General features: G+C 41.1%; 1 protein-coding gene across 2 annotated transcripts; it reads left to right on the top strand.

Moving 5' to 3' along the window:
• The first annotated feature begins 103 nt into the window (after window positions 1–103).
• LRRC34 (leucine rich repeat containing 34) lies at window positions 104–25,397 on the top strand. 2 transcript variants are annotated; one of them, XM_079766740.1, is made up of 12 exons: window positions 104–237; window positions 901–924; window positions 1,203–1,323; window positions 2,029–2,147; window positions 3,400–3,464; window positions 4,455–4,538; window positions 8,687–8,815; window positions 11,406–11,501; window positions 15,567–15,721; window positions 17,851–18,006; window positions 19,016–19,142; window positions 21,192–25,397. In XM_079766740.1, exons 1-12 carry the CDS (start codon window positions 135–137, stop codon window positions 21,393–21,395), a joined length of 1,383 nt encoding a protein of 460 aa, XP_079622866.1. In that variant the 5' UTR covers window positions 104–134; the 3' UTR covers window positions 21,396–25,397. The 2 variants fall into 2 exon arrangements, with proteins under 2 accessions (XP_079622866.1, XP_079622867.1); XM_079766741.1 differs by lacking the exon at window positions 901–924.
• Window positions 25,398–25,502: the final 105 nt, after the last annotated feature.

Genomic DNA, 25,502 nt, shown 5'->3' with positions numbered 1-25,502 from the left:
GGCGCGCTCGGGGTCCCGCGGCCTCTCCCAGCACGCGCCCGCGATCCCGGCACCACGCAGCACGCCGGGACCAGGGCGCATGCGTGCGGTCGTCATGACAACGGCGCCGCTGCAGCCCGCGGGGAGAGAGGAGCATGAAGCCGGGCTCGGAGAAGCCCCCCTGGCCCGGGACCTCCTACCCAGCTCCGCTCCCCACGCAGATCACGGCTCCCTTTTGGGGCCGAGCCCAGGCCTTCGGTAGCAATAAGAAATAGGGTGTCCTTCGTCGCCCCAAGCGCGCGAGGAGCGGGGGAGCCCGGGCTGCGGGGTGGCGCCTGCCCATTTCGCCGGAGCAGGCTCCGCGGTGGGGGGAGGGGGTGGGGAAGGGGGTGGAGGTGGGGAAGGGGGTGGAGGTGGGGAAGGGGACGCCACCAAAGGCGGGCGGGAGGGGACCCCAAGTCTCTGCGGCGCGTCTGCCCTTCGCGTGATAGGTGGTCCTGAAGGCAGGGGTTCCCGTGGGTCTGCGGTCTCCGGGAGGGTGACTGGGTGCTCTTCTCCGGCCCTATTTGTGGGAGCTCCGAGGCTGGGGCGGGAAGAGCTTCTTTGTGCCATTCTGGCCTCCACTCAGGGTTAGGAAGAAGCAATAGAGCTGTGTGCCGAGATGCCAGCCACGCGCATGGTGTGTGGAGAGGGTATGGGAGCAGCTTAAGGGACTCGGTGATATCTCAGATCCCTTTTGTATGTAGATTCTCTGGTAAAACTGTCTTTATGTGAAGCCATTATAAGAAACTCAGAGTTGCCTTAACCCAGTGTCGCAGGGTAGAAAAGAAACTTGGGAATCAGTTTGATTCTGCACTCTGCCCTTATTAACTGCATGAGTTTGGACAAAATATTTAATTTCTCTGGCATTATTTTCCTCAGCTTCCAGGCCTGGTACATACAGAGGTTAGTTCTCCTTTTATGTCACTTCCAAGTTCGTGTCTGCCCACCCTCGGTGGGTGCTTCTGTGGACCTCGTTCTCCAAACAGCATTTTTATTCTCTCTGGTTCCTAACTTCTGTTTCTCTCCTCTTTTTCTGTTAATTCTGTCTCCTTTTCTTCCCCACCTGACTCTATACACACACAGTCATATCTTTGGAAGAAGTGCAATTTTGGGAGCAGGCGGGGTTCTGGGGTAATTAATGCGTGATGAAGGGTAATGATAATGCATTTATTTCTCAAAAGCTCCAGAACCTATTATCAGCCTCCAGGAACTTTATAACAATCTATGTATAGAAAATTCACAGAAAATTAATGATTTTATATTGCTTAAACTCAAAGGAGTGGATGAAGAAATCCAAAAGGGGTAAGGAAGAAAAATACTGGGTTATATCAATAATATTCTGTGATATTCATCTGTGTGAAAATCCTGGAATACTGAGTGATTTCAAAGCCATTTGCAAGTGCTTGGTAAAATGGACATATCTCTTTTATTTAATATATTTTATTAATTTTTTACAGAGAGGAAGGGAGAGGAATAGAGAGTTAGAAACATCGATGAGAGAGAAACATCAACCAGCTGCCTCCTGCACACTCCCCACTGGGGATGTGCCTGCAACCAAGGTACATGCCCTTGACCGGAATCGAACCTGGGACCCTTCAGGTTGGACATATCTTTTGATTCAGTGTAGTTGATTGTCACTGTTAGTAGGTCTTGGAGGTTGTGGAGTATACTGGAAAGGGCACTTGACTAGCAATCTCCAACTCTGGGTCTCCAGGTTTGTCCTTAACTCCTATTTGCTGGTAGTTATACAAGTCATTGAAGTCTTCAATGTTATTATCTACAAGTGGGGATACTTTTGTGTGTGTGAGAGAGAAAAATTAGGTTATATAGTATATATTAAAGTGCTTAGCAAAATCTGTAGAATATTTAGTAGTTTTAAGTGACTTGATGTAAATCTATATTGCTGTACATATTTGGTTCCGATAAATGCTATCCATTATGTTACTATTTACACATGAAGAATAAAATCCTCTTATTTCATTACTGACTTTATTTGTATTTTAACAGATCAGAAGGAATCACATTAAACCTCGCTGGTAACAATCACTCAATGCCAGTGGAAAGACTAACAAATGAAGATTTTTTAGCTCTTTCTAAAACTATAGAGAAGAATCCATACGTTAATGGTATGGTCCATATCTATACTATTAAATGGGTAATATGCTAATTAGACCAGACATCCAACTTCCTTCCGAACAAAGCCATGGTGGTGGGGCCGGAGGCAGAGGCAGTTATGGGCAATCAGGCTGGCAGGGGAGAGCAGTTAAGGGTGATCAGGTCGGCAGGAGAGGGAGGTTGGAGGTGACCAGGCCAGCAGGGGAGAGCAGTTGGGAGTGAGATCAGGCCGGCAGGGGAGGGCCATTGGAGGCGACCAGGCTGGCAGGGGAGGGCCATTGGGGGTGACAAGGCCAGCAGGGGAGGGCTGTTGGGGGCATTAGACAGGCAGGCAGGTGAGTGATTAGGAGCCACTGGTCCTGGATTGCGAGAAGGATGTCTGACTGCCTGTTTAGGCCTGATTCTGCAGGGCCTAAACTGGCAGTTGGACATTACCCAAGGGGTCTCGGATTGGAGAGGGTGCAGGCTGGGCTGAGGGACACCCCCCCATGCACTAATTTTGTGCACTGGGCCTCTAGTCCTACCTAATAAAATGGTAATATGTAAATTACCATCACTCCGCTACGCCCACGATTGGGCCAGCGGGAGGTGCAGGGGGCGGGACTCGGGGTGGCCGGGGTAGCCGATTGGGCCAGCGGGACGCTGAGCTCATGTCGCCAGTGGCGGTGCGAGCTCAGCGTCTGAGCCATGGCTGTGCTGCAGAACAGAAGGGGCCTCTGGGGCAGCGAGCTCACGTCCCACCGCGGACCATCAAAAGCGGGGGAGCTGGGTGCCTGTCTGCTCCGGCACCAGCGGACAGGCACCCAGCTCCCCCGCGATCGAAAGCAAAAGCATGTCAGGGACCCTACACGTGCATGATTCAATCATGCACTGGGCCTCTAGTATTAATATACTTATGGTCTCCTTAAGAATGTTTGCCCCTGCTTTTTAAAAATTTTTAAACAAAAAAAAATGTTAAACAAATTTTCAAGACAGAGCTTTATTTTTAAAAATACATTAGTATTGATTTAAGAAAGGGAGAGAGAGAAATATCAATAATAAGAGAGAATCATTGATTGGCTGCCTCCTGCACTCCCCCTACTGAGGGTCGAGCCAGCAACCGCAGGCATGTGCCCTTGATCAGAATTAAACCTGGAAACCTTCTGTCTACAAGTCAACTCTCTATCCACTGAGCCAAACCGGTTAGGTTGCCCCTGCTTTTATTTTCCTGCGTTAAGTATCCATTATAAGGAACATCAGCTTCTCTTCCTCTGTGTTCTTCAGGTTTGGATGTTAGATATAACCTCATAAGTGATGCTGGTGCATACTATGCTGCAAAACTGCTTCAGGTATTATTTTACTACAAAATGTTTTGTCTTTTGTATTTTTTCTTTCAGGGGTCAATTAAGAACCAGTCCTTTCTTTGGAATGTGCAGGGTTTGAGCATGCTAAGCCTGCTAAGTTAACCCTTTATTGCAGATTCACTTTGGAGACACCCAAACTGGAATGCTGCATTATGGTTGCATTTTATGTAAGAAAGACAGTGTGGTCCACTAATCAGAGAAGTTGTACTTAAAGAAAAGGCCTTGTTTCAGCCTCAGAAGACCAGCAAATAGGCGCTTGTCTGTACTGTCAGTTAAAATAAACTGTTTAGAGCTGTATATATCTTTTTTTTAATTTCTCCCTTATTAATTTTGCAACACCTGATCCCAACCTCTTCTTCTAAAAGCACTTTTAATGAGTTTAAAATGATCTTAAAATCCTCAGACCCAGGAAATGGTGCACAATGTAAGCGCAGAGGTGAAGATTAAAAAATGAAGAAACCATGTTATTCTCAGCAATCACAAGTAAAAATGCAACAAAATCGTCAAGACATTCTCAGGTCTATTTATAGTGAAACGGCTAAGTCTAATGGCACACCCACAAAACACTAGTTTTGCAAAATGTCAAGTCCTGACTGTGATATATTTACAACACTTGAAATGTATTGAAAATCCATTTATGCACTTGGTTTCAGTAGAGCTGGTAACTAGAGCTGCTGAGTCATCTTTTACAAACTTGTTGTACACTACGGTTCAATATACAAAGCACATTCATACTTGGAATCACTGGTCAAAACTGAAGATAGTCCTTTTCTTTCATCTATGTTGCAATTATATTTATGTTTAAATGAGAATAGTGATTTATTTTCCCCCTTAATAGTAGTTTCTTTTGCTAGACTTTCAGATTTTCTGGTTTATAAAGATTTTCTGGTTTATAAACAGTTACTTAAATAAAGCAGCTCATATAGTATTGATTTTTAATAATACATGTTTAATAGCTTCTTTTCCTTATTGTAGAAACAACACATTCTCATCTACTTAAACCTTATGTTTAACGATATTGGGCCCAAAGGTGGAGAACTGATTGCTAAAGCACTACATGTAAGTGACATTGTATTGGGGAATTTTAACTTCTGATATCTTGTAACTAACAGAATCAAATGTTAATGTGAATTTATATTATATTATTTTAATACTAGAGGCCCAGTGCATGAATTCATGCACCAGTGGGGTCCCTCGGCCTGGCCTGCAGGATCAGGCCAAAACCAGCTCTCTGACATCCCCCGAGGGGTCCCAGATTGCAAGAGGGTGCAGGCCAGGCTGAGGGACCCCACCGGTGCACGATTGGGGCTGGGGAGGAATGCGGGAGGTTGGCCAGTTGGGGAGGGACTGCGGGAGGGCTCAAGGGCGTGTCCAGCCCATCTTGCTAAATCCCAATTGGATGAACCCCAGCAGCAAGCTAATCTACGGGTCAGAGCGTCTACCCTCTGGTGGCCAGTGCACATCATAGCAACTGGTTGACTGGTTGATTGCCCCCTGGTGGTCAGTGCATGTCATAGCTAGTAGTTGAGCAGCCTTAGCATATCATTAGCATTTTACGTTTGATTGGTTAAACGGACTACCAGATGACCAGACACTTAGCATATTAGGCTTTTATTATATAGGATTGTGGGGATGTATATTTTTATTACACTTCAATTTATTAAAATATGAACATTATATGAGCACTTTTGAACTTTTTTTTATTTTAAAATATATTTTATTGATTTTTTACAGAGAGGAAGAGAGAGGGATAGAGAGTTAGAAACATTGATGAGAGAGAAACATCAATCAGCTGCCTCCTGCACACCCCCTACTGGGGATGTGCCTGCAACCAAGGTACATGCCCTTGACCGGAATCGAACCCGGGACCCTTGGAGTCCGCAGGCCGACGCTCTATCCACTGAGCCAAACCGGTTTCGGCTGAACTCATTTTTAAAAGTAGCTTAAAATATAATTCACATACATACACTTTACCCTTTTAAAGTGTTCCTTTTAGTGGTTTTTTAAATAGAGTCACAGAGTTATGCAACCATCACCATTATTAGTGCTTTCATAGCATTGTCATCCTCCAAAAGAAGGCCTGTACCCATTAGGAACCCCTCTCCGTGCTTCTCTCCCCACTCACCAGCCACTAACCCACTTTCCATCTATACCAGTAGATGGCCTATTCTGGACATTTCATGGATACGGAATCATTCAATATGTGGCCTTTTGTGATTGGCGTAATGTTTTCAAGGTTCATCCTTTTTATTGCCAAATAATATTCCATTGTATCGGTACATCACATTTTGTTCATCCATCTGTTAATGGACATTTGGGTTTCCACTTTTTGTCTCTAATGAATAATGCTACTATGACTACTTACACATGTTTTTGTGAGCACATAAGTTTTTATTTTTCATGGGTATATACCTAGGAGTGGAATTTGTGGATCATTTGGTAACTGTTTAATATTTTGAGGAGCTCCCAAACTGTTTTCCAAAGTGGCTGTCCCTTTTTACAATTTCAATAACAATAATGAGTTTCCCAATTTCTCATAGCCTCACCAGCATTTGGTACTTTTTTATTGTTTTAAATTTTAGCCATCCTAGTGAGTATGAAGAGGTTTTGTGGTTGTTTTGATTTGCATTTCTCTAGTTAGTAGTGATGTGGAACATCTTTACATGTGCTTTTAGCCATTTACATATATTCTTTGGAGAAATATCTTCAAATTCTTTGCTCATTTTAAAATTGGATTATTTGTTCTTTTGAATTATAAGAGTGTTTTTATATATTCTGGATACAAGTCCTTTATCAAATGTGTATTTTACAACTATTTTCTCATTCTGCAAGCTGCATTTCACTTCCTTAATGGTGTCCTTTGAAGCACAACATTTTAAAATTTTAATAAAGTTGAGTTTATCTATTTTTTCTCTTCTTGTTTGTGCTTTTGGTATTATATCTAAGAAGGCTTTGCCTAACCTAGTCACGAAGATTTACACTTATTTTCTTCTAACAGTTTTATGTTTTAGCTTTTCATTTAGCTCTTTGATCCAGTTTGAGTTAATTTTTGTATATGATTTGAGCTAGAAGTCTAACTTCATTCTTTTACCTGTGGGTGTATCCAGTTGTCCCAATGCCATTTGTTAAGACTATTCTTCCCCCTTTTAATTTTCTTGACACCCTTGTTGAAAATCAGTTGAGCCCTGACCGGTTTGGCTCAGTGGCTAGAGCGTCGGCCTGCGGACTGAAGGGTCCCAGGTTCGATTCCGGTCAAGGGCATGTACCTTGGTTGTGGGCACATCCCCAGTGGGAGGTGTGCAGGAGGCAGCTGATTGGTGTTTCTCTCTCATCGATGTTTCTAACTATCTATTCCTCTCTGTAGAAAATCAATAAAAAATATATATATTTTTAAAAAGAAAATCAGTTGACTATAAATGTGAGGGTTTATTTTTGTACTCTCCATTCTATTCTTTTAATCTATATATGCCTGTCCTTGTGCCAGTCCTACACTATCACAGCTACTGTATTGTTGTAGAAAGTTTTGAAGTCAAGAAGGGTGAGTCCTTTGTTCTTTTTTCAAGATCATGTTGGCTCTTCTGGGTTCCTTGTATTTCCATATGAATTTTAAGATCAGTTCATCAATTTCTGCAAGAAAAGCACCTGGAATTTTGAGAGGAATTATTTTAAATCTTAAAATCAATTTGGGGAGTATTGCCATCTTAATGATATTAAGTCTTCTGGTCCATGAATATGGGGCTGTTTCCGTTTATTTAGGTCCTTAATTTCTTTCAGCAATGCTTTATAGTTTCCAATGTGCAAGTCTTGACCTTCTTTTGTTAAATGTATTCCTAATGTTTTATACTTTTTGACATTATTGTCAATGGAATTTTCTTAATTTCATTTTTTGTCATTGCTCATATATAGAAATACAATTGATTTTTTATATATTGACCTTGTGTCCTGCAGTCTTGCTGAACTTGTTTATTAGTTCTAACAGATTTTTCCTTTTTGTGTGGCTTAAGATTTTTCTACATATAAGATTATGTCGTATGCAAACAGAGATGGTTTTACTTACTTCTTTTCCAATTTGGATGCCTTTTTAGTTTTTTCTTGCCTGATGGCCCTGTGTAGAACCTTCAGTACAATCCTATATAATAAAGCCCTAATATGCAAATTGAGCAAATGGTGGAACTACTGGTCGCTACGACGTTCACTGACCACCAGGGGACACACGCTCCATGTAGGAGCTGCCCCCTGATGGACAGAGTGCTCCCACAGAGGAAGCGCTGCTCAGCCAGAAGCTGGGCTCACGGCTGGCGAGTGCAACGGTGGCAGGAGCCTCTCTCATCTCTGTGGCAGTGCTACTGTAGCAGGGCAGGATGAGCAGGAGCAGCGTGGTAACCAGCCCGAGCTTGGGCTCCTCCCCACCGCCTGCTGCTTCGTGCACTACTACATCCCTCGGGGGATGTCAGACTGCCGGTTTCGGTCCCATCCCAGCAGTCCAACATCCCCCGAGGGGTCTGGGATTGTGAGAGGGCACAGGCCAGGCTGAGGGACCCCACTGGTGCACGAATCCATGCACTGGGCCTCTAGTGTTAAATGTGGTGAGTTTGAATTAGTTTTAAAGACAATTATTTGCACTTATTATTTGTTCATTAGGACAATGAAATGTCTGTAACTTTCTTTGTGAAAGTTATCCAAAAAGTGGAATGAGAGAAGGAATTAAACTTTGAGAATGTTTGAGAACTAGATCTTTAAAAGCGAACTGATTGCTTAATGGGACTGGGTCTCCTTTGGGGGTGACGAAAATGTTTTGCAACCAGCTAGAGGTGATGACTGTGAATATACTAAAAATCAGTGAACTATACACTTTTAAATGGTTAATTTTGTGTTACGTAAATTTCACCTCAATAAAAAAATGGTATAATATTCTTAGAAGATAAATTTATAGATTTTCCAAGGAAAAGTAAGTTTATTAAAAGTCTGTTTTATTTAGTGGTTATTGTTTGGCATTTGTTTCCTGGGTATTCTTTCTACTGAGCTACTATTAATCTAGATTTTATCTATTATGGGAAATTGAATGTCACCCTTAAAGACTATATCCAATTCTATCTCCATGAATAACTGATGAGCCTTCAAATAGTAAAATAGTCACTTAGCTCATACTCTGAAGAAAATTCTGTGGATTAAAAACTTAACCAAGGTTTGACTGTTTTCCTTTTCAGAAGAATACAACTCTGAAATACCTAAGAATGACTGGAAACAAGATTGAAAATAAAGGTGGAATGTGTTTTGCTGCAATGCTACAAATGAATTCATCCTTAGAGAAGTTAGATCTGGGTGACACTGATCTGGTGAGTAAATTGCTTATGAGAAAATCACTCAGATAATGGATCATTTTCCCTGGAAACCAGCATAGAGACCAGCTAAATGACAGCATTATGAATGATTAGACTTGCCCCTATTGTCTAATATCGGAGAAAAGGCTGCTTTAAAAAAAAAAACACACAAAAAAAACTAGGCATAATAGTGCTTACTTAATAAATCAGATTGTTGTAAATGACATTATAGAAGAATTTCCAGTATAATAAAAATCTTCCTAAATTTCCATCCATAACCTTTCTTAACCTGTGTGGGATTTTAAAAGAAAAAAACTGTATTCATTTTAATTAAACAAATACTACTTTATTAGTATGATACAATTATTTTACATTTGAAAACATTTTGAAGTGAGTAGTTGTAGCATAAAAACCTAAAATGATGCCAGAAACTGCTCTGGGCCTTCCACGGGCCTGATGAAGTGTGTGGGTTTTGCAAGTCTTCCAATTCCAGGCTTCATTTTCTGAACAGGCTTTCAGACCTGGAGGCCTAATGTTGGGAACCTGTTGTACAGATTAATGAAAATTACTGGGACACTAAAACAGTAAGATGGGCCAGGAGGCTCCTAGGAATAATAGGTTCTGCAGCTTTAAAAAGTAGTAGATGCCAGTATGGCTCTGGGAGAAGCATTAATTCAATATATACCCTCTATACATAACAGTCACAATCCTAGATTCCAAGGATCCAAGAGTGCACCGAATGTGGTCTCTGCCTTCTTTCATAAAGCCTATATTTAGTCGGGACAATATCAGTGAACAAATAGAGAAAGGTGCTGGGAAGCTGGCCAAGTACTGTTTATAATGGGGAGGAGGTAATTCGCATGATAGACGGTTGCCTAAGACCTGAGAAAGTAATATTTAGGAGTCATGAAAGATGAGAAAAAACTGCCTTGGAGAGGTCTATGGCAGAACATTCCAGGTGAGGGGTCCAATATATAGACTCTGCTAGTACTTCTCCATGGGTGGTGGAGGCCGTGTTACTGCTACAGGTTGAGGTCATTTTAATCCTTATGTACATGTTTTGCAGATGCTTTCTATTTATTTCAAGGGATTATGGTTTTCCATTTACAGTAGTGATACAAAGGTGTGTTTTTAAAATATATTTTTATTGATATCATTGAGGAAGGGAGAGGGAGAGAGTTAGAAACATCATTGATGAGAGAATCATTGATTGGCTCATACCCCTTACTGGGGATTGAGCCCACAACCTAGGCATGTGCTCTGACCAGGAATTGAACCGGTGAACTCCTGGTTCATAGGTGGACACTCAACCACTGAGCCACCTCAGCTGGGCGTGATACAGTTTTAAAATAAAGTGAAAGAGTTGACTTAATGGAAAAATATTAGGTAAATAGTAAAACTGCCCAGACAGAGTGGCTCAGTTGGTTAAGCGTCATTCTATGACCAAAAGGTTGCAATTCGATTCCAAGTCAGGGCACATACCTGAGTTTTGGGTTCGGTCCCTGGTTGGGGGAGTATGGAAGACAACTGATTGATGTTTCTTTCTCTCCCTTCCTCTCTCTAAGCATGTCCTTGGGTGAGGATAAGAAATAATACTAAAACTGATGTTCAGATTGATGGTAAAATGAGGGAGGAACAGGAATAATGAAATATGAAGTCTGGCAGGTTTTAAGAACTGAAAAGACTGTGGCTGGACAGGAGTTAAAAGAGTGCCTCACAGTGAAGGTGGAGAGGTTTACTAGTATAGGGGCCAGTTTCAACAAAGGTTGTGTGAGTTGTGGACGTGGGTCATGGGAAGCAGAGGGGATTTTATTATAAATGGAAGTCATGGAAAGGCCTTAAGTTGAGGGGTGACATGATCTGATTGGTGCTTTCAAAAGATCATTCTGGTTTCTCTGTGAAGAATGAGAGGGTGGCAAGAGGAAACCCAGTGACCACATAGGAAGTTACTGCAGTCGTCCACATGGGCGATGAGGACTGGGGGTAGGGAAGTGGCCACAGAGGTTCCCTAATCTGAGACATTTTTTAGAGGTAGAATCTGTAAGGCTTACTGATTAGCTGGATGGGAGGGTCAGAGGACTGGTGGAGTGAAAGGAAGCACAGGTTTTATGGCAACACAGCTGGGTGTGTGGTGGTACCATCACTGAGATGGGGGAGGATTAGGCCCACCCAATAGGGTAGAGAGGGAGGCCTGTGGGAGCGGTGGACATGTGATCAGTAACCCTTTCCTGCCATGTACACTTAAAGTATGACTATAAAAGAATGCTGGCACAGGATAGGTGTTCGTCGTACAGAGCCCTAGCTGGGATTCACATGAATCTGAGGGCTTAGGAACAAACCTAGAGGCAAACACCCTAGCAGATTCTCGGATACTGAAACTCCCCATGCATGTTATCAATAGGTGTCAGGGCAGGGAGAAAAGAGCATAACAGTTCACTTCTGAATTTGGTCAATCTATAATTCAAGGAGCAGGAAATGCTTAAACATTTTTAAGCCACAATTTTTGATTTATCAGATTCCAGATTACCGATCTTGAAATATTTATTTATAGGGAGGTTAATTTATATACTTTGTCAGTTTCCTTAATGAATTTACCTGTTTTTAGGGAATGCAAAGTGTGATAGCATTTGCTACAGTCCTAACTCAGAACCAGACAATTAAAGGAATAAACCTAAACCGACCTATACTGTATGGTGAGCAGGTATGTATCCCAAGTAACAGTAGTTATTACCACATGTGAATAAAATGAAGGTACTGCTTACTGAATGTTATGTCAAGGTTCACAAATGCATTGTATTTCTAGAATGTAAACTACTTTTTATAAAAAAATCTTTTAAAGGAAAATTATTACTTCTTGATATGAGTCTTAAATATGTTTTAGATGTTGCTTATTTAGGCAGCAAACATATAATTTTTTTCCTTCTCAGAAACTCAAATTCTCAGTGAGTAAACCTGTGACAGGCAAAGTAGTTACAATCCTATTTAAAAAAGAGGGGGATATGCAAATTGACCATCATGCTGTCACAAAGATGGCAGTGCCCACAGCCACAAGATGGCGGCGCCAAGTCCCCTCAGCCCTGCCTGCTGGAGTCCCACAGTCCTTTCAGCCCAGCTGGGGGGGGCGGCAGGCGCACGGTGCAGCTGGACCCGCCCTCAGCCCCCCAGGGCCAGCCCAAGGCGCAGGCAACCTTCGGATGTCCTGTCGACTGCCCAGCTGACGCCCGAGGGGCAGGCAAGCCTTGGATGTCGGCTGCCCAGCTGACGCCCGAGGGGCAGGCAAGCCTCGGATGGCAGCTGCCCAGCCACCCAGGGCTGCCAGAGGCTCAGGTAATCAGGGCCGGCTGAGGCTTGCGCTGCCGGCAGTGGCAGCAGCAGAGGTGTGATGGGGGCGTTGCCTTCCCCCCCGATCGCCAGGTTGCCTCCCGCCCCTGAGAGCTCCTGGACTGTGAGAGGGGGCAGGCTGGGCTGAGGGACCCCCCTCCAGTGCATGAATTTTCATGCACCAGGCCTCTAGTGAAAGAATAAAAGATTAGTTTTAAAGGCTGGATTATAAGGCGGATGTGAACTGTTTTACTGTTTGTTTTTATTATATTGCGGTGACTGAACCATTACATACTTGAAATCATGAGTAATCGTGGCAGAATGTGTGTGCATAGCAGTCTGGGAAGTCTGGACTTGCTCCTTTAGGTAAGCTGCATGCTGGAAACAGAGAGATAAAAATGTGGTTCCTACTTTCAAGGCTTCTTGCTTCTTTACATTCTTTTAGGTGGTTTTCCTCTCTTGTCAATTGTAAAAAGCTAGTGAGCAAGAAGTCATTTTATTATTGATCTAAACAAAAACAGAATATCTAATAAAAATTTTCCCAAGTACTTTGTCTAGTCTTTAAATTATCTATGTCATTGTTCCCCATTAGTATGAGTCATTGAGAATTAACTATATATTTAAAAAATATATTTTTATTGATTTCAAAGAGGAAGGGAGAGGGAGAGATAGAAACATCAATGATTAGAGAAAATCATTGATCAGCTGCCTCCAGCATGCCCCACACTGGGGATCAAGCCCTCAACCCGGGCATATGCCCTGACTGGGAATCGAACCATGACCTCCTGGTTCATAGGTTGACAGTCAACCACTGAGCCATGCCGGCTGGGTGAGAATTAACTATATTCTTAAAGTGTTTTTAATATTCGTGTTTTGCATTCTTTGCATAGATCTCTCCCTTTGAATCATTTCTGCACTTGCCTGTATCAAAATTTTTGGAATTTTACATGTTAATTGCTTCACGTACATAAATCTAATCTGTTCAACAAATACAGAATCCTCAAATACAAGCACCCTTCTTTAAAAGACCAGCCAAGTACCTGACTCAAAGTAAGCATTCGGTGAACTGCTTCACTGGCGATTCATTCATTTATAAACATTTGCTGGGCTGGTGTCCTCAGTGGTTGAGCATTGACCTATGAACCAAAAGGTCACAGTTGGATTCCCAGTTGGATCACATGCCTGGGTTGCAGGATCCATCCCCAGTAGGAGGCATGCAGGAGGCAGCTCATCAATTATTTTCTCATCATTGATGTTTCTATCTCTCTCTCCCTCTCTGAAATCAATATAAATATATCTTAAAGCCACCTTTAAAAATAAACATTCGAATGCAACCCTAAACCAGACACAATACTGGGTGCTAGACTAAGAAGTCAAACATACACTCAGCCCTTGTCTTCAAGGAGCTTTCTGTCTACATGGGATGAGATCAACAAGTTTGGAGGGTGATATGGTTAGGGGATCTTGGGAACAAAAGGAAGGGCAGCAAAATCAATACAGAGGGACGAGAGGTAGCTGGGAAGGTTCTCAGATTGAGGGCATGCCAGATCTGAAGGCTAAAAATTTTCTGGATTAAAGGTCCCAAGGAAATAAATGTTAAACTCTATGAAATCATATGTTGAGTGGCTTCATTACTCCCCAATCCACCCCAAAATAGTAATCAAAAGCCCAGGCCCTTATTCTCAGTCTGGAGCTTCTGGGCAGTCAGCTACACTCTGCTTTCTCTTCCTCTCCAAGACAGTCCCCCACCCTCCCCGAGTACTGCTCTCCTCTTAAATGGCTTGTGGGCCTCGTACTTTGCAGTTCCGAAATGTGAACCTGCAAACGTATTCCACTTAAGGATTTTACTGTTCACTATCTGGGGAGAATAGACAAGTATCAATGCCAGGTGCCACTCTAGGCAAATTAAGTCACAAACTTAGTGAATGGGGCTAAAAACACCCTTTACTGTTTCTACGTGACACTAGTCCTCTCTTTCAAACTTCTTGACCTAAAAATGCAATCAAGATGCACAACACAAATATGTTTTTAGTATGTCCTCCATTCCAGGCAGCACACACAGCAACACTGGACTCCCTAGGGCAGCATCGCCTACCGGTGGTCCATGAGGTCCGAAAGGTTGGCCTAGGGGTTCAGTTTGCATTTCTTAGGATGGTAACTACAGCTTCCCCTTGGGTATATCTTGTCATTGTCAAAGCAATAATATAAGCAAACCAGATACAGGATTATAGAATATTGAAGGAATAAATGCTTTGCAGTTTTCTCTAGAACTTACTTTATTTAATTCTGGTGGGAAGTATAATTTCACCTATTTAACAGAAAAGGAAACAGACTCAGATGAAATAATTTGCCCACTCATATAGCTAGTAAAAGGTAAAGCTAGCATTTGGACAGTTTTATTACAAAGCTCATGTGCTATTGCTATGTGGTTTAACTTTTAAAGTTTTTCTTAATGTACATTTACATAATTAAAGCATATATAGTTATTGTATTTATGGTCAGCATTTTAGTGACTATAAAACTTACTACAAATACAACAATCATTCAAGAGGACCAGAAAATACTTGGGCCCATTCATTTTAAGGCACATTTTGATTCTGTTAAAAATTTGAAATGCTTGGTATTCAGATCCTCATTGAGGTTATATACCTTTTGCCTAGGAACAGCTATATTTTGGAATTAAAAAAAAGTCTTCCAGGCTGGCTGATGTGGTTGAGCCTTGACCTATGAACCAAGAGGTCACGGTTTGATTCCCGGTCAGGGCACATGCCCAGGTTGCAGGCTCTGTCCCCAGTGGGGGATGTACAGGAGGTAGCCGATAATAATTCTCTCTCATCATTGATGTTTTTATCTCTCTCTCCCTCTTTCTTCCTCTCTGAAATCATAAAATACATTTTTTAAAAACTCTTCCAGTGACAAGAAAAGAAGATTAAGATATACCATATTTAGACATTTGGGATGATTATAAAAGGAAGAATCGAATATATCAGTCCGTTAAAATGAGTGTACTTTTAAAATAGAGTGGACACTAAGAAATGGCTTTGTATCTTGTCTACTATTAAGAGGAGATCAAGAACAAAGTTTAGGAATATATGGAGGGTCAGGAATGGTTTAGAGACTTGAGTGGACGGCAGTAAGGGAGTTAATATGCTCACTACATCATAAGACAAGTTGGTTTGATTTTTTTCCTTCTGGAATGATTCTTTTTCTTAATGATTATCATGGTGTTTTTTTTAACTAGTCTCTTTTACATCATTTAGTTACTGCATTTTTCAAGTGCCTGCTGCCTGTTTCTAAGACAATAAAGATATCATTTATGGCAAAGAAGGTAGAGGATCACTTATGGGGAAAAAAAAAAAAGATGATTATTTTTAGTATATGTCCGGAACAAACATCCACTACTTCAAAATTATACTTTAGAAAAACGATTTTATCTATTTTTTAGGAAGAGTCCACAGTTCATATAGGCCACATGTTAAAGGAAAATCACAGCCTTGTTACACTACACATGAGTAAGCATAATGTGAAAAATTCTGGCCTAAAACAGTTATGTGATGCACTATATCTGAACAGAAGCCTGCGCTACCTTGATGTCAGCTGGTAGGTGATCATTTATACAGTAAGTAATTCAACTCTGGGAATAATCGGTCAATATTCATAGTATATAGTATATTTTGTTAGACACTAATTACAAAGATTAGAAAACATAACCACTGTTGTCAACTTTGTATCCTAAGCCTTAGAATTTATTTAGTTTATACTGATATTAATCACCTAATAACTTGAGTGAGCAATTTAATTATGAACACCAGAATGGAAGCAATATTTTATGGCAAATATTCATTAACTTTATGGAAATTGAGTAAAATATTTAATGAAATAGAAAATACTGTTTATCACTCTGTAAGTTTTTAAGTATGTTCTCTCTATGAATAAAATAATATTTCAGCCCTAGTTGGTTTGGCTCAGTGGATAGAGTATTGGCCTGTGGACTGAAGGGTTATGGGTTCGATTGCATTTAAGGGCATATGCCTGGATTATGGGCTCAACTCCCAGTAGGAGGTGTGCAGGGGGCAGCCGATCAATGATTCTCTCTCATTATTGATGTATCTATCTCTCCCTCTCCCTTCCTCTCTGAAATCAATAGAAATATATTTTAAAAAGTACTTCATATTTTCAAATATCTATATATAAAAGGCTAATATGCTAAGTGTCCAACCATCCAATGGGTCGCTATAATGTGCACTGACCACCAGGGGGGAAACGCTCAATGCAGGAGCTGCCATGATGTACACTGGCCATTTACAGAGAAACGGCACCGTGGACCCCGGAGCAACAGCCCACCAAATCGCAGCCGATGCTGCCAAGACCCCATGGCGCAAAATGCAGCCCACAGCCAGCCCAGCCCAGCCTGGAAACGGCTATGGGCACTGGGTAATGACGTCATGTAGCAATGCCCGGCTTCCTCTCCTTAGTGACAGGCTATTTAACAAACAGCACTACAGATCTGGCACCCACAAACTAACACTCAGCTTCCCCCAAGTGGGACACAGGCCCTGCCACCACCCTGGAGCGACACCCCACCAAATCAAAGCCGATGCTGCTGAGACTCCATGGCACAAATGCAGCCCACAGCCCGGCCCAGAAACGGTTGCTGTGGGCACCGGGTAATGACATCACGTAGCATCGCCCGGCTTCCTCTCCCTAGCGACTAGCCTCCTTGAAGTTTCTTCAACCCAGGAACACGACTTGCTTTATAGCCAGGTGCAAACATTTACACTTGAACCAAATGTCTGTGAAGCGTTTTCCCATGCCGCCTCTCATTTGATCCTCACAGAAGTCCTGGAGTAGGCAGCTAGGAGTCTCTTTTCATGGCCAGAAAACGGAGATTTAGAAAGTTTAGAAACTTGACTGAAAAGAAAGAAATGATGGACCTTGAAAACGACTTCAAGGTTTTCTCACTGCGCAGAATATAGTCAAACACTGCTGCAGTTAAATATTTTGCCCTTTGTTCTCCCTGCGTGATCTACAATAATAATGTTTCATGTTGATATTTACTGCTGTGTTGCTGACAATTACCTGAAAGAGAAGTTGGGGTGCTTCACTGGGCTGGAAAAAGTTTAGCTACATCAGAAAGCAGGTCTAATTAAGCAAGTTTATTCTACACTTGAGGCCCAGTGCACGAAATTCATGCACTTGGGGGGAGGGGGTCCCTCAGCCCTGATTGCGAGAGGGCACAGGCCAGGCCAAGTGCATGATCGGGGCCAGGGAAGGACGTGGGAAGGCTTTAGGGTGTGTCCAGTCCATCTTGCTCAGTCCCGATCAGCTGGACCCCAACAGCAAGCTAATCTACCAGTCGGAGCATCTGCCCCCTGGTGATCAGTGCACGTCACAGCGAGCAGTTGAGTGACCTTAGCATGTCATTAGCATATTATGCTCTGGTTGAATGGATGACCGACGACCGGACACTTACCATATTAGGCTTTTATTATATAGGATATATAAAAGGCTAAGTTGGCTCATGCATGTGTGATACATATAAAGCTATTGCTAGCGCCAGTTGCACGCATGTGTTTCGATCTGTCATTGTATATCGTGAATTTGGTTGACACTTCTATTATATAGAAAGGGTGAATAGCAATATTAAAATATTTCTTCTAATTAGTTTCAATGTGCACAAATTTGTGGACCAGGCCACTCACTAAAGCTACCTATTTTTTCTTTCCCAGCAATAAAATAACTCATGATGGAATGGTGTTTTTGGCTGATGTACTGAAAAGCAACACTACCCTGGAAGTAATAGATCTTTCTTTTAACAGAATAGAAAATGCAGGAGCAAAGAATCTCAGTGAAACTCTTGCTTCACACAACAGGACCCTTAAAGCGTTAGTATGGTTTTGTATTTTATAACAGAAAAAACTTAAATGAAACATCAAACCACTTAACTCTTAAGATTTATGATAAACTCATTTTCTAAACTGTCATAATATTAAGTGTACAGTAAACATTTCTAATTTTCAAAAATACTTTTTAAAATTAGATTGATTCTAGTTATGATTCCTTGAAATTAATAAGAATATTCTTATTGCTTACACTGTTTAACCTGAATTCTAAAAATGAAGAATGAATAAAATAATATTGTCCTTGCTGGTGTTGCTCAGTGGTTAGTGTGTCAGACTATGCACCAAAGAATTTTGGATTCAATTCCTGCCCCAGTGAGGGCGAGTGCAGCGTGGGAGACAACCAATCGGTGTGTCTTTCTTACATCAGTGTCTCTCTCTCTCCCCCTCCCTCCCTTCCCTTTGCACTCTACTAGTAAAAGGGGAAACAAAAAGTCAATAGAAAAAAAGAAAGTATTACTTGGATGACTTTTATATTGAAAAATATGTCTGTAGCCGAAACCGGTTTGGCTCAGTGGATAGAGCGTCGGTCTGCGGACTAAAGGGTCCCAGGTTCGATTCCGGTCAAGGGCATATACATTGGTTGTGGGCACATCCCCAGTAGGGGGTGTGCAGGAGGCAGCTGGTCGATGTTTCTCTCTCATCGATGTTTCTAGCTCTCTATCCCTCTCCCTTCCTCTCTATAAAAAATCAATATAAAAAAAAAGAAAGAAAAATATGTCTGTAATCCACCCCCAAACATTTACTGGATAATATAAAACAATTTCCACAATGTAGGTAAGTCTACTAGGGGCATGAAGCATAACAAGCAGAAAACTAAGTTTCTCAGATCTGAGGAAATACATAGTCAGTATTTTGACTACTACATTAAACATATTTAAGAATAATTCTGAGACTACAAAATAACCTGTATGTAATAAATGTTGCTAACTTAGGCATTCTCTTTTTGTAGAAATACTAGTTTCCAAGGTTATTACTTTTTGTTTTTCCACAGGTTGTCAGTAGTCAGCAACAACATAAAGGGAGAAGGACTTGTTGCACTTTCAGAGTCAATGAAAACAAATGCCACACTCTCTAATATCTACATTTGGGGAAACAAATTTGATGAGGCTACATGTGTGGTAAGTTTTTTTCTTTACTGAAGTTATTTTCTAGGGTCTTCTCTATGACATCAGATATTATTTATTTATAATTATATACATTGTTTACAAGTGCATTAGGAATGATTACAAAGTAGAGCGAGACACTACAGTTTTGATAAATTTTAACATTAAGTCCTAAAAATTAGCTACTGGAAAGTTTTTTGATTGAAATAGCAAAAGATATCAAGTGCTGTATATATATATATATGTACATATATATGTGTGTATATATACATATATGTATATATATGTGTGTGTGTACACACACACACACACACACACACACACACACATAAAAAGAGGTCATATGCAAATTGTCTGGGATGCCATAACATCATGACTGCTCAGGAGGAGGCTGCACATGCAGGTGGGTGGGAGGGGACTGCGTGCACGGTGAGGCAAGCCACGGATGGCGCAGGCCTGGAGAGAAGGGGGCCTGCCAGCTGCAGTGTGCCCGCAGTCCTGCCTCTGTGCATGAGCTGCAGAGGAAACACCTTTTCTGACCGATCACTGGCTAGGCTCCTGGTACGCCACTCGCAGTGTTCTTAGTAACTTGGGTAATAAGAATCTGAGAAGGTGATCCAGGGTTTTTCCACCTCACTACTGAAGGAAAAAAACTAAGGTCCGCTGCTGGAGGGGCTAAGAAATGTCATATCCTGCCCTAGCTGGTTTGGCTCCGTGGATAGAGCCTCAGCCTGCTAACCGCAGGGTCCAAGTTCGATTCTGGTCAAGGGCATGTACCTAGGTTGCAGGTTCCTCCCTGGCCAGGGCCCAGGTCAGGGCTCATGCAGGAGGCAACCAATCGAAGTGTCCCCCTCACATTGATCTTCCTCTCTGTCTTTCCCTCTCTCTTCCACGCTCTCTAAAAATCAATAGAAAAATATCCTCAGGTGAGAATTAAAAAAAAAGAAACGTCATATCCTATGAAAGAGACATCTTGAAAATGCCTAAATAAAGTTTGTCATTTTTTCGTGGTGAAAGGACTGGACTCCGTGTTAATGAAAACACCTTGGCAGCTGCTGCGGCCGGCAGTGGCAGCAGCAGCAGGGTGATGGGGGTGGCACCTTCCCCTGATCAGCCTGGTCGCCTCCTGCAGAGGGAGGCCAGACTGCGGGACAACCCCTGAGGGTTCCTGGACTGTGAGAGGGGGCAGGCTGGGCACAAATTTTCATGCACCGGGCCTCTAGTATGAATATAAAGATCACATACTAGAAGCTAAGTTTTTACAACTAATAATGAAAAGCTAAAGCAAAAAGCAGCTAGACTTTAAAATCTTTTACCTAAATTTTTTGCCTTTCTCTATAATTGCAACCTTACTGACAAACCAGTTTAACTCACTTGTATGACACCCTTACACAGATACCAATGATCAATAAGCGATATGCAAAGTAATTTCTACAACGAAGATATCTTTAGGCAGCCAGCCTGGCCAGCATCTAATACTATGGGGATTATCTCTCTTACCCTAAATCTGTAGATTAGCTTCAGCAAGTTCATGAACTCCATATAGTTATATGACAAAATCTGTGCTTCTTTAATTTTCTGAGAAATGGATCCCTGGTTATCATCAGATCTTCAAGGACATATACAATAGCCCTCCTCCTTCATTTAAGAACCTCTGTGGGACTTGACATTTTTGACCATGGGACTTTTCAGCCCACAAAAGTGGTGTACAGAGAACTGGTAACTTTGGGAGTTATAAAAAAATAAAAGCATTTAATATATTAGAAATACGTTTTACAAAATTTTAATTTCACTATGTGAAATTAACCTTTTGCACTCGGATGTCGAGTGTGACTCGACACGGTTAGCATTAGAATAAAGGAATCGAGAAAAAAGCAAGCGAGTGCAAAGGGTTAAATGAATAAAAACCTAACTACAATACCTGAAAAGTATAAAAATTTAGCAATGTTATTCAGAATATTTTATTATAAACTGCAAATTAGCACAGCCAATTTGTTTTAAGTATTGTAAAATGAATAAGCTATTTTCTGAATGATATAGTTTTTCTTTTCTTAAATATATTAGGCATATTCAAACTTAATTGAAATGGGCCGTCTAAAACCAGACAATACAGATGTGCAGCCATATGAGGTGGATGGACGTGTGTATCTTTCAGAAGTCTCCAATGGCCTTAAAAGGCACTATTACTGGACACCAACTTATGGAGAAGCTTTCAGCCACTCATCTAATGCAGGTTTCAGTCTTGTACCAGTAGGCCAACAGCTATGACAAACAGCTCTAAAATAATTTTCACACATTGGACTTATTATAGTCACAGAAATGAACATTTTATTGCCTATTTCATAAATTAGGACAATTTACTTTTATCAAATATGTAAAAGATATGGCTATATTAAACTGTGTAATTATCCATTATGAAAAAACTGTGTACTGCAATTTTTAAAAGGAAATTTTACAAAATAGAGACTACAATTTTTATACCCTGAAGAAATCAAAGAACTTTTTATAAAGAAAATATAACCAAGTAGTAAAATAGCATTCAAGAAAAGGTCATTATAGGTATGCTAACTCTAAGTTGTCATGAAGTGGTAAAAAGGTTTCAGGTGGCAGATTCTCAGGGAATTCCAAGGGGTTTAGGGGTTGAAAAGCATTTTATATGTCTTATTTAGGTATTACAGGTGGGTGTTGATACAATCTCACAGATATAGGCAAATAGGTATAAATATACACATATACAAATACATATAAAAGTATACTTTCCAAACAAGCCAGTGCTACCAGTGAGTTTTTTAAGACAGTTCTCTCTTTTGGAGTTCTATCTTTCTCTCTTTAAGATAGTTCTCTTTTGCCAGTTAACATTTTAATGATTTGATGGCAAATAATGACTGTTGCCTGTAGTCGATCTTGTTTTCAAATTAAGATTACTATGAAGAGGCAATTGACACTAGGATCCTTCAATTAGAGGCCTATATTCACAAACTTAAGTTCGTGAGGAAAATACTACTCCTATAAAGATCCAATAAACTCAAGCCTGAATGACAATTAATATGACAAACTTCTGCCCTACACAGGTTGGCTCAGTGGATAGTGTTGGCCTGCAGAAATAAAGGTCCTGAGTTGTGGGCACGATCCCCAGCAGGGGGCCTGCAGGAGGCAGCCAATCAATGATTCTCTCTCATCATTGATGTTTCTATCTCTCCCTCTCCCTTCCTCTCTGGAAATCAATAAAAATATATTTAAAAACTTCTTACACTTGAACATCTGTCCAGAGAGTGATCACAGTTTATCAAACTACAGATACTAAATCAGCATTTTTTTTAAAGTGTGGAACATCAGTCACCTGGACAAATGTTTAAAATACAGATTCTCAGAGTCAGACCTACTGAATCAAAATGTCTAGGCAGCCTGTAGAATCTGCATTTTACAATCCAGGTCACCTTTCACCTCTTTACAGTTTAAAAACCAATGTTCTGGTTTTCTCATTCTTCAAATTAAAAGAAAAAATTATATATCTTTTAAATGGATGTATAGCATCATACAGAGAAGTACAAAAATCTTAAGTGAACAGCGAGATGAATGATCACAGTTACCCACCTATGTTAACTATGACACAGGTAAAGAATAAATCACAAGCTTCCCTCAAGTGCCTCCAAACCTCTTCCAATAGACAACCTCTATCCTAACTTCTACCACCAAAGTAATTTTGCCTGTTTAATAATTTTAAATAAATGGCATCAAACAGTGTATACGTTTTGTATCTGACTTCTTTTGCTCAACATTTTATTAGTGTGATTCATTTATGTTGTTTAATGTAGCAGTAGCCCATCTTTTATTGCGTTGAAATATTCTAGAATATGCTGGGCAATAGATGAGTCTACAGCATTCTGGAAAGACAGCCTCTAAGACTAGGACACAGTCAAGTAAACCTTAGCACTAATGCTTTTCCAGGCCTCTTCCTGTTCTTGTGTGCTATGGAGATGTCCCACTAAGTTCCCACATTCTCCCAAGAGGAGACTCAGCAGGTAGCTGATTGGGAAGCAAGTGGGTTTACCTGGAGCCCACAGTGAGGTAAACCTGCAAGCAGACTGCTTGAGAATTGCGGAAGCCTCAGAGTTCTCCATACCTAAGAAAACCTAAGTGAGGTCAGTGCAGCCAAGAACTACTGAGGCTCCGACTAGGCTCAGGAAAACCTGATCACACAATTTACAAGCTGTTGCTCAGGGCACCAGCGGCCAGCAAGATGCCCAGAGAATGGAAGAGCTGACTTCCTTGATGTCACTGTGTCATATAAAGCTCCCTCCTCCATATATCTGGATCCCATTTAAGAGAAACAAAGAGTAGAAATAAGACCGCAATATTCCATGAGTTTAAGCATTACTTTAAGATATTATAAATTATATATCCCCTTTATAAGGCTAAATTTTAAAGGGGTTAAAACTAAAAATTATTTTTTTCCAGACTTCCCACTGGTGGGAGCTCAAGAGGAAGGAGGACATGGAAGTTCTATAGGAAAACTCCACTTCCTCTGCACATGTGAACTGTAATGAGTAAATCTGCAACCATATATGTGTCTAGAGTTTCCTTCCATTTTCCTCCTAGCAACCTTTGAAGATCCAACTCAGATACAGCCTTGCATTACAGTGCTGCAAATTATATTATGCTTATTTTACAATGTTTAAAATGTGAAATAAAAAAGGAACAAAGTGATTTATATTTTAGATATCTGATAAAATAATGATCTTGTCTGTGCCACACACACTGCCTTTCAAACTAAATAGTATTCATTATGTCTTATCTACATCCCCCTGGCTTCTACTCCCAATTACCCTGCCCAACGTTGTTTTTGACTGACATCCTATTTAATTTCTCTTTACCATGTGACCAGCTTGAACCACCATTTTTTTTTTCTTTTTGTTACTACTTTCCATCTCCTTTTGTCCTTGGCTCATTCTTTAAATGCATTTTCCCAATATTTTGTCCTCATCTTTTGTTCTTCTGTACCATCTCCCAGAGCTGCCTTAATCACTTCTATCACAATAATTATTAGTCGTATGCTACAAGATCTGTCTCTCCAGTTTTACCTCTCCTGGATTTCAGGCCCCATTTCCAACTACTGCTAGACAGTTTCACGTGGATATCTCACCTCCAGTCAAACTCAGTATATCCACAATAAGAGTTTTCTCTTTCATACATGTTCTTGGCATCACCACCCCAGTCACTAAGGATCAAAACATAGGTAGGTGTCTTAAGCTGTCTAACTGCAAGGAACTGAAACTGACTCAAGCCTGTTTAAGAAAAAGGGGAATTATGCCCAGCTGGTGCTGCTCACTGGTTCCCCATCAACTTATGAACCATAAGGTCACATGATTCCATTCCCTGTCACGGCACATGCCCAGGTTGTGGTCTTGATCCCCAGTAGGGAGCATGCAGGAGGCAGCCAATCAATGCTTCTCTCTCATCATTGATGTTTCTCTTTCCCTCTCTCTGAAATCAATAAAAATATACTTAAAATTTTGAAAGAAAAAGGGGATTTACTAAAGATATATCAGGCAAAAATCACTGAAATCAAGGATAAGAAAATGAAGCATAGTTGTGTCCCAGGAATGGACCTGAAAAGCTAGAAACCCAGGCCACTCCTCTCTCACAGGGCCTCAGTTGGTTCTGCAAACCAATTTCATCCCCTTGCTTTTGCTCTACAAATCAGCTTTCTCTGCTTATTCAGCTTCTTTTGGCTTGCTTCACCGACCATGGGCCAGTTATAAATGACCTTTTTATTTACATGTGTACGTAATGGTCTCAGAATTTCATAGTTCAAATTTATGAGAGAGAACCTAACTAGCCTGCCCAGCCAAAGGTTGAGCCTCTGAACCAGGAGGTCACGGTTCAAATCCCAGTCAGCACATATGCCTGGGTTTAGGGCTTGATCCCCCGTAGGGGGCGTGCAGGAGGCAGCCAATCAATGATTCTCTCTCATCATTGACATTTCTACCTCTCTCCCTTATCCTCCCTCTCTGAAATCAATAAAAATATACTGAACCTAAGTAGACTGGCTGGTGTGACTCAGTGGTTAAGCACCAACCCATGAACCAAGAGGTCCTCCAATTTGATTCCCAGTCAGGGAACATGCCTGGGTTGTGGGCTTGATCCTCACTGTGTGTGCAGAGGGGAAGGAAGAACACACAGGAGGCAGCCAATCAATGTCTTTCTCATCAATATTTCTGTCTATCCCTCTCCCTTTCTCTCCCTCTGAAATCAATAAAAACATATATTTTTTAAAAGAACCTAACTAGCTCAGTATGGCCTAAGAATTGTTTCTTGCTGGTAAGGTTTTCAATCAGCTGTGGTCATGGTATGGAATCATGTTACAAATGTGGC

Source organism: Cnephaeus nilssonii (assembly GCF_951640355.1).
Source record: "Cnephaeus nilssonii genome assembly, chromosome: 3".
Lineage (NCBI taxonomy): Eukaryota > Metazoa > Chordata > Mammalia > Chiroptera > Vespertilionidae > Cnephaeus > Cnephaeus nilssonii.
This window is presented reverse-complemented; position numbering and strand designations above follow the sequence as displayed.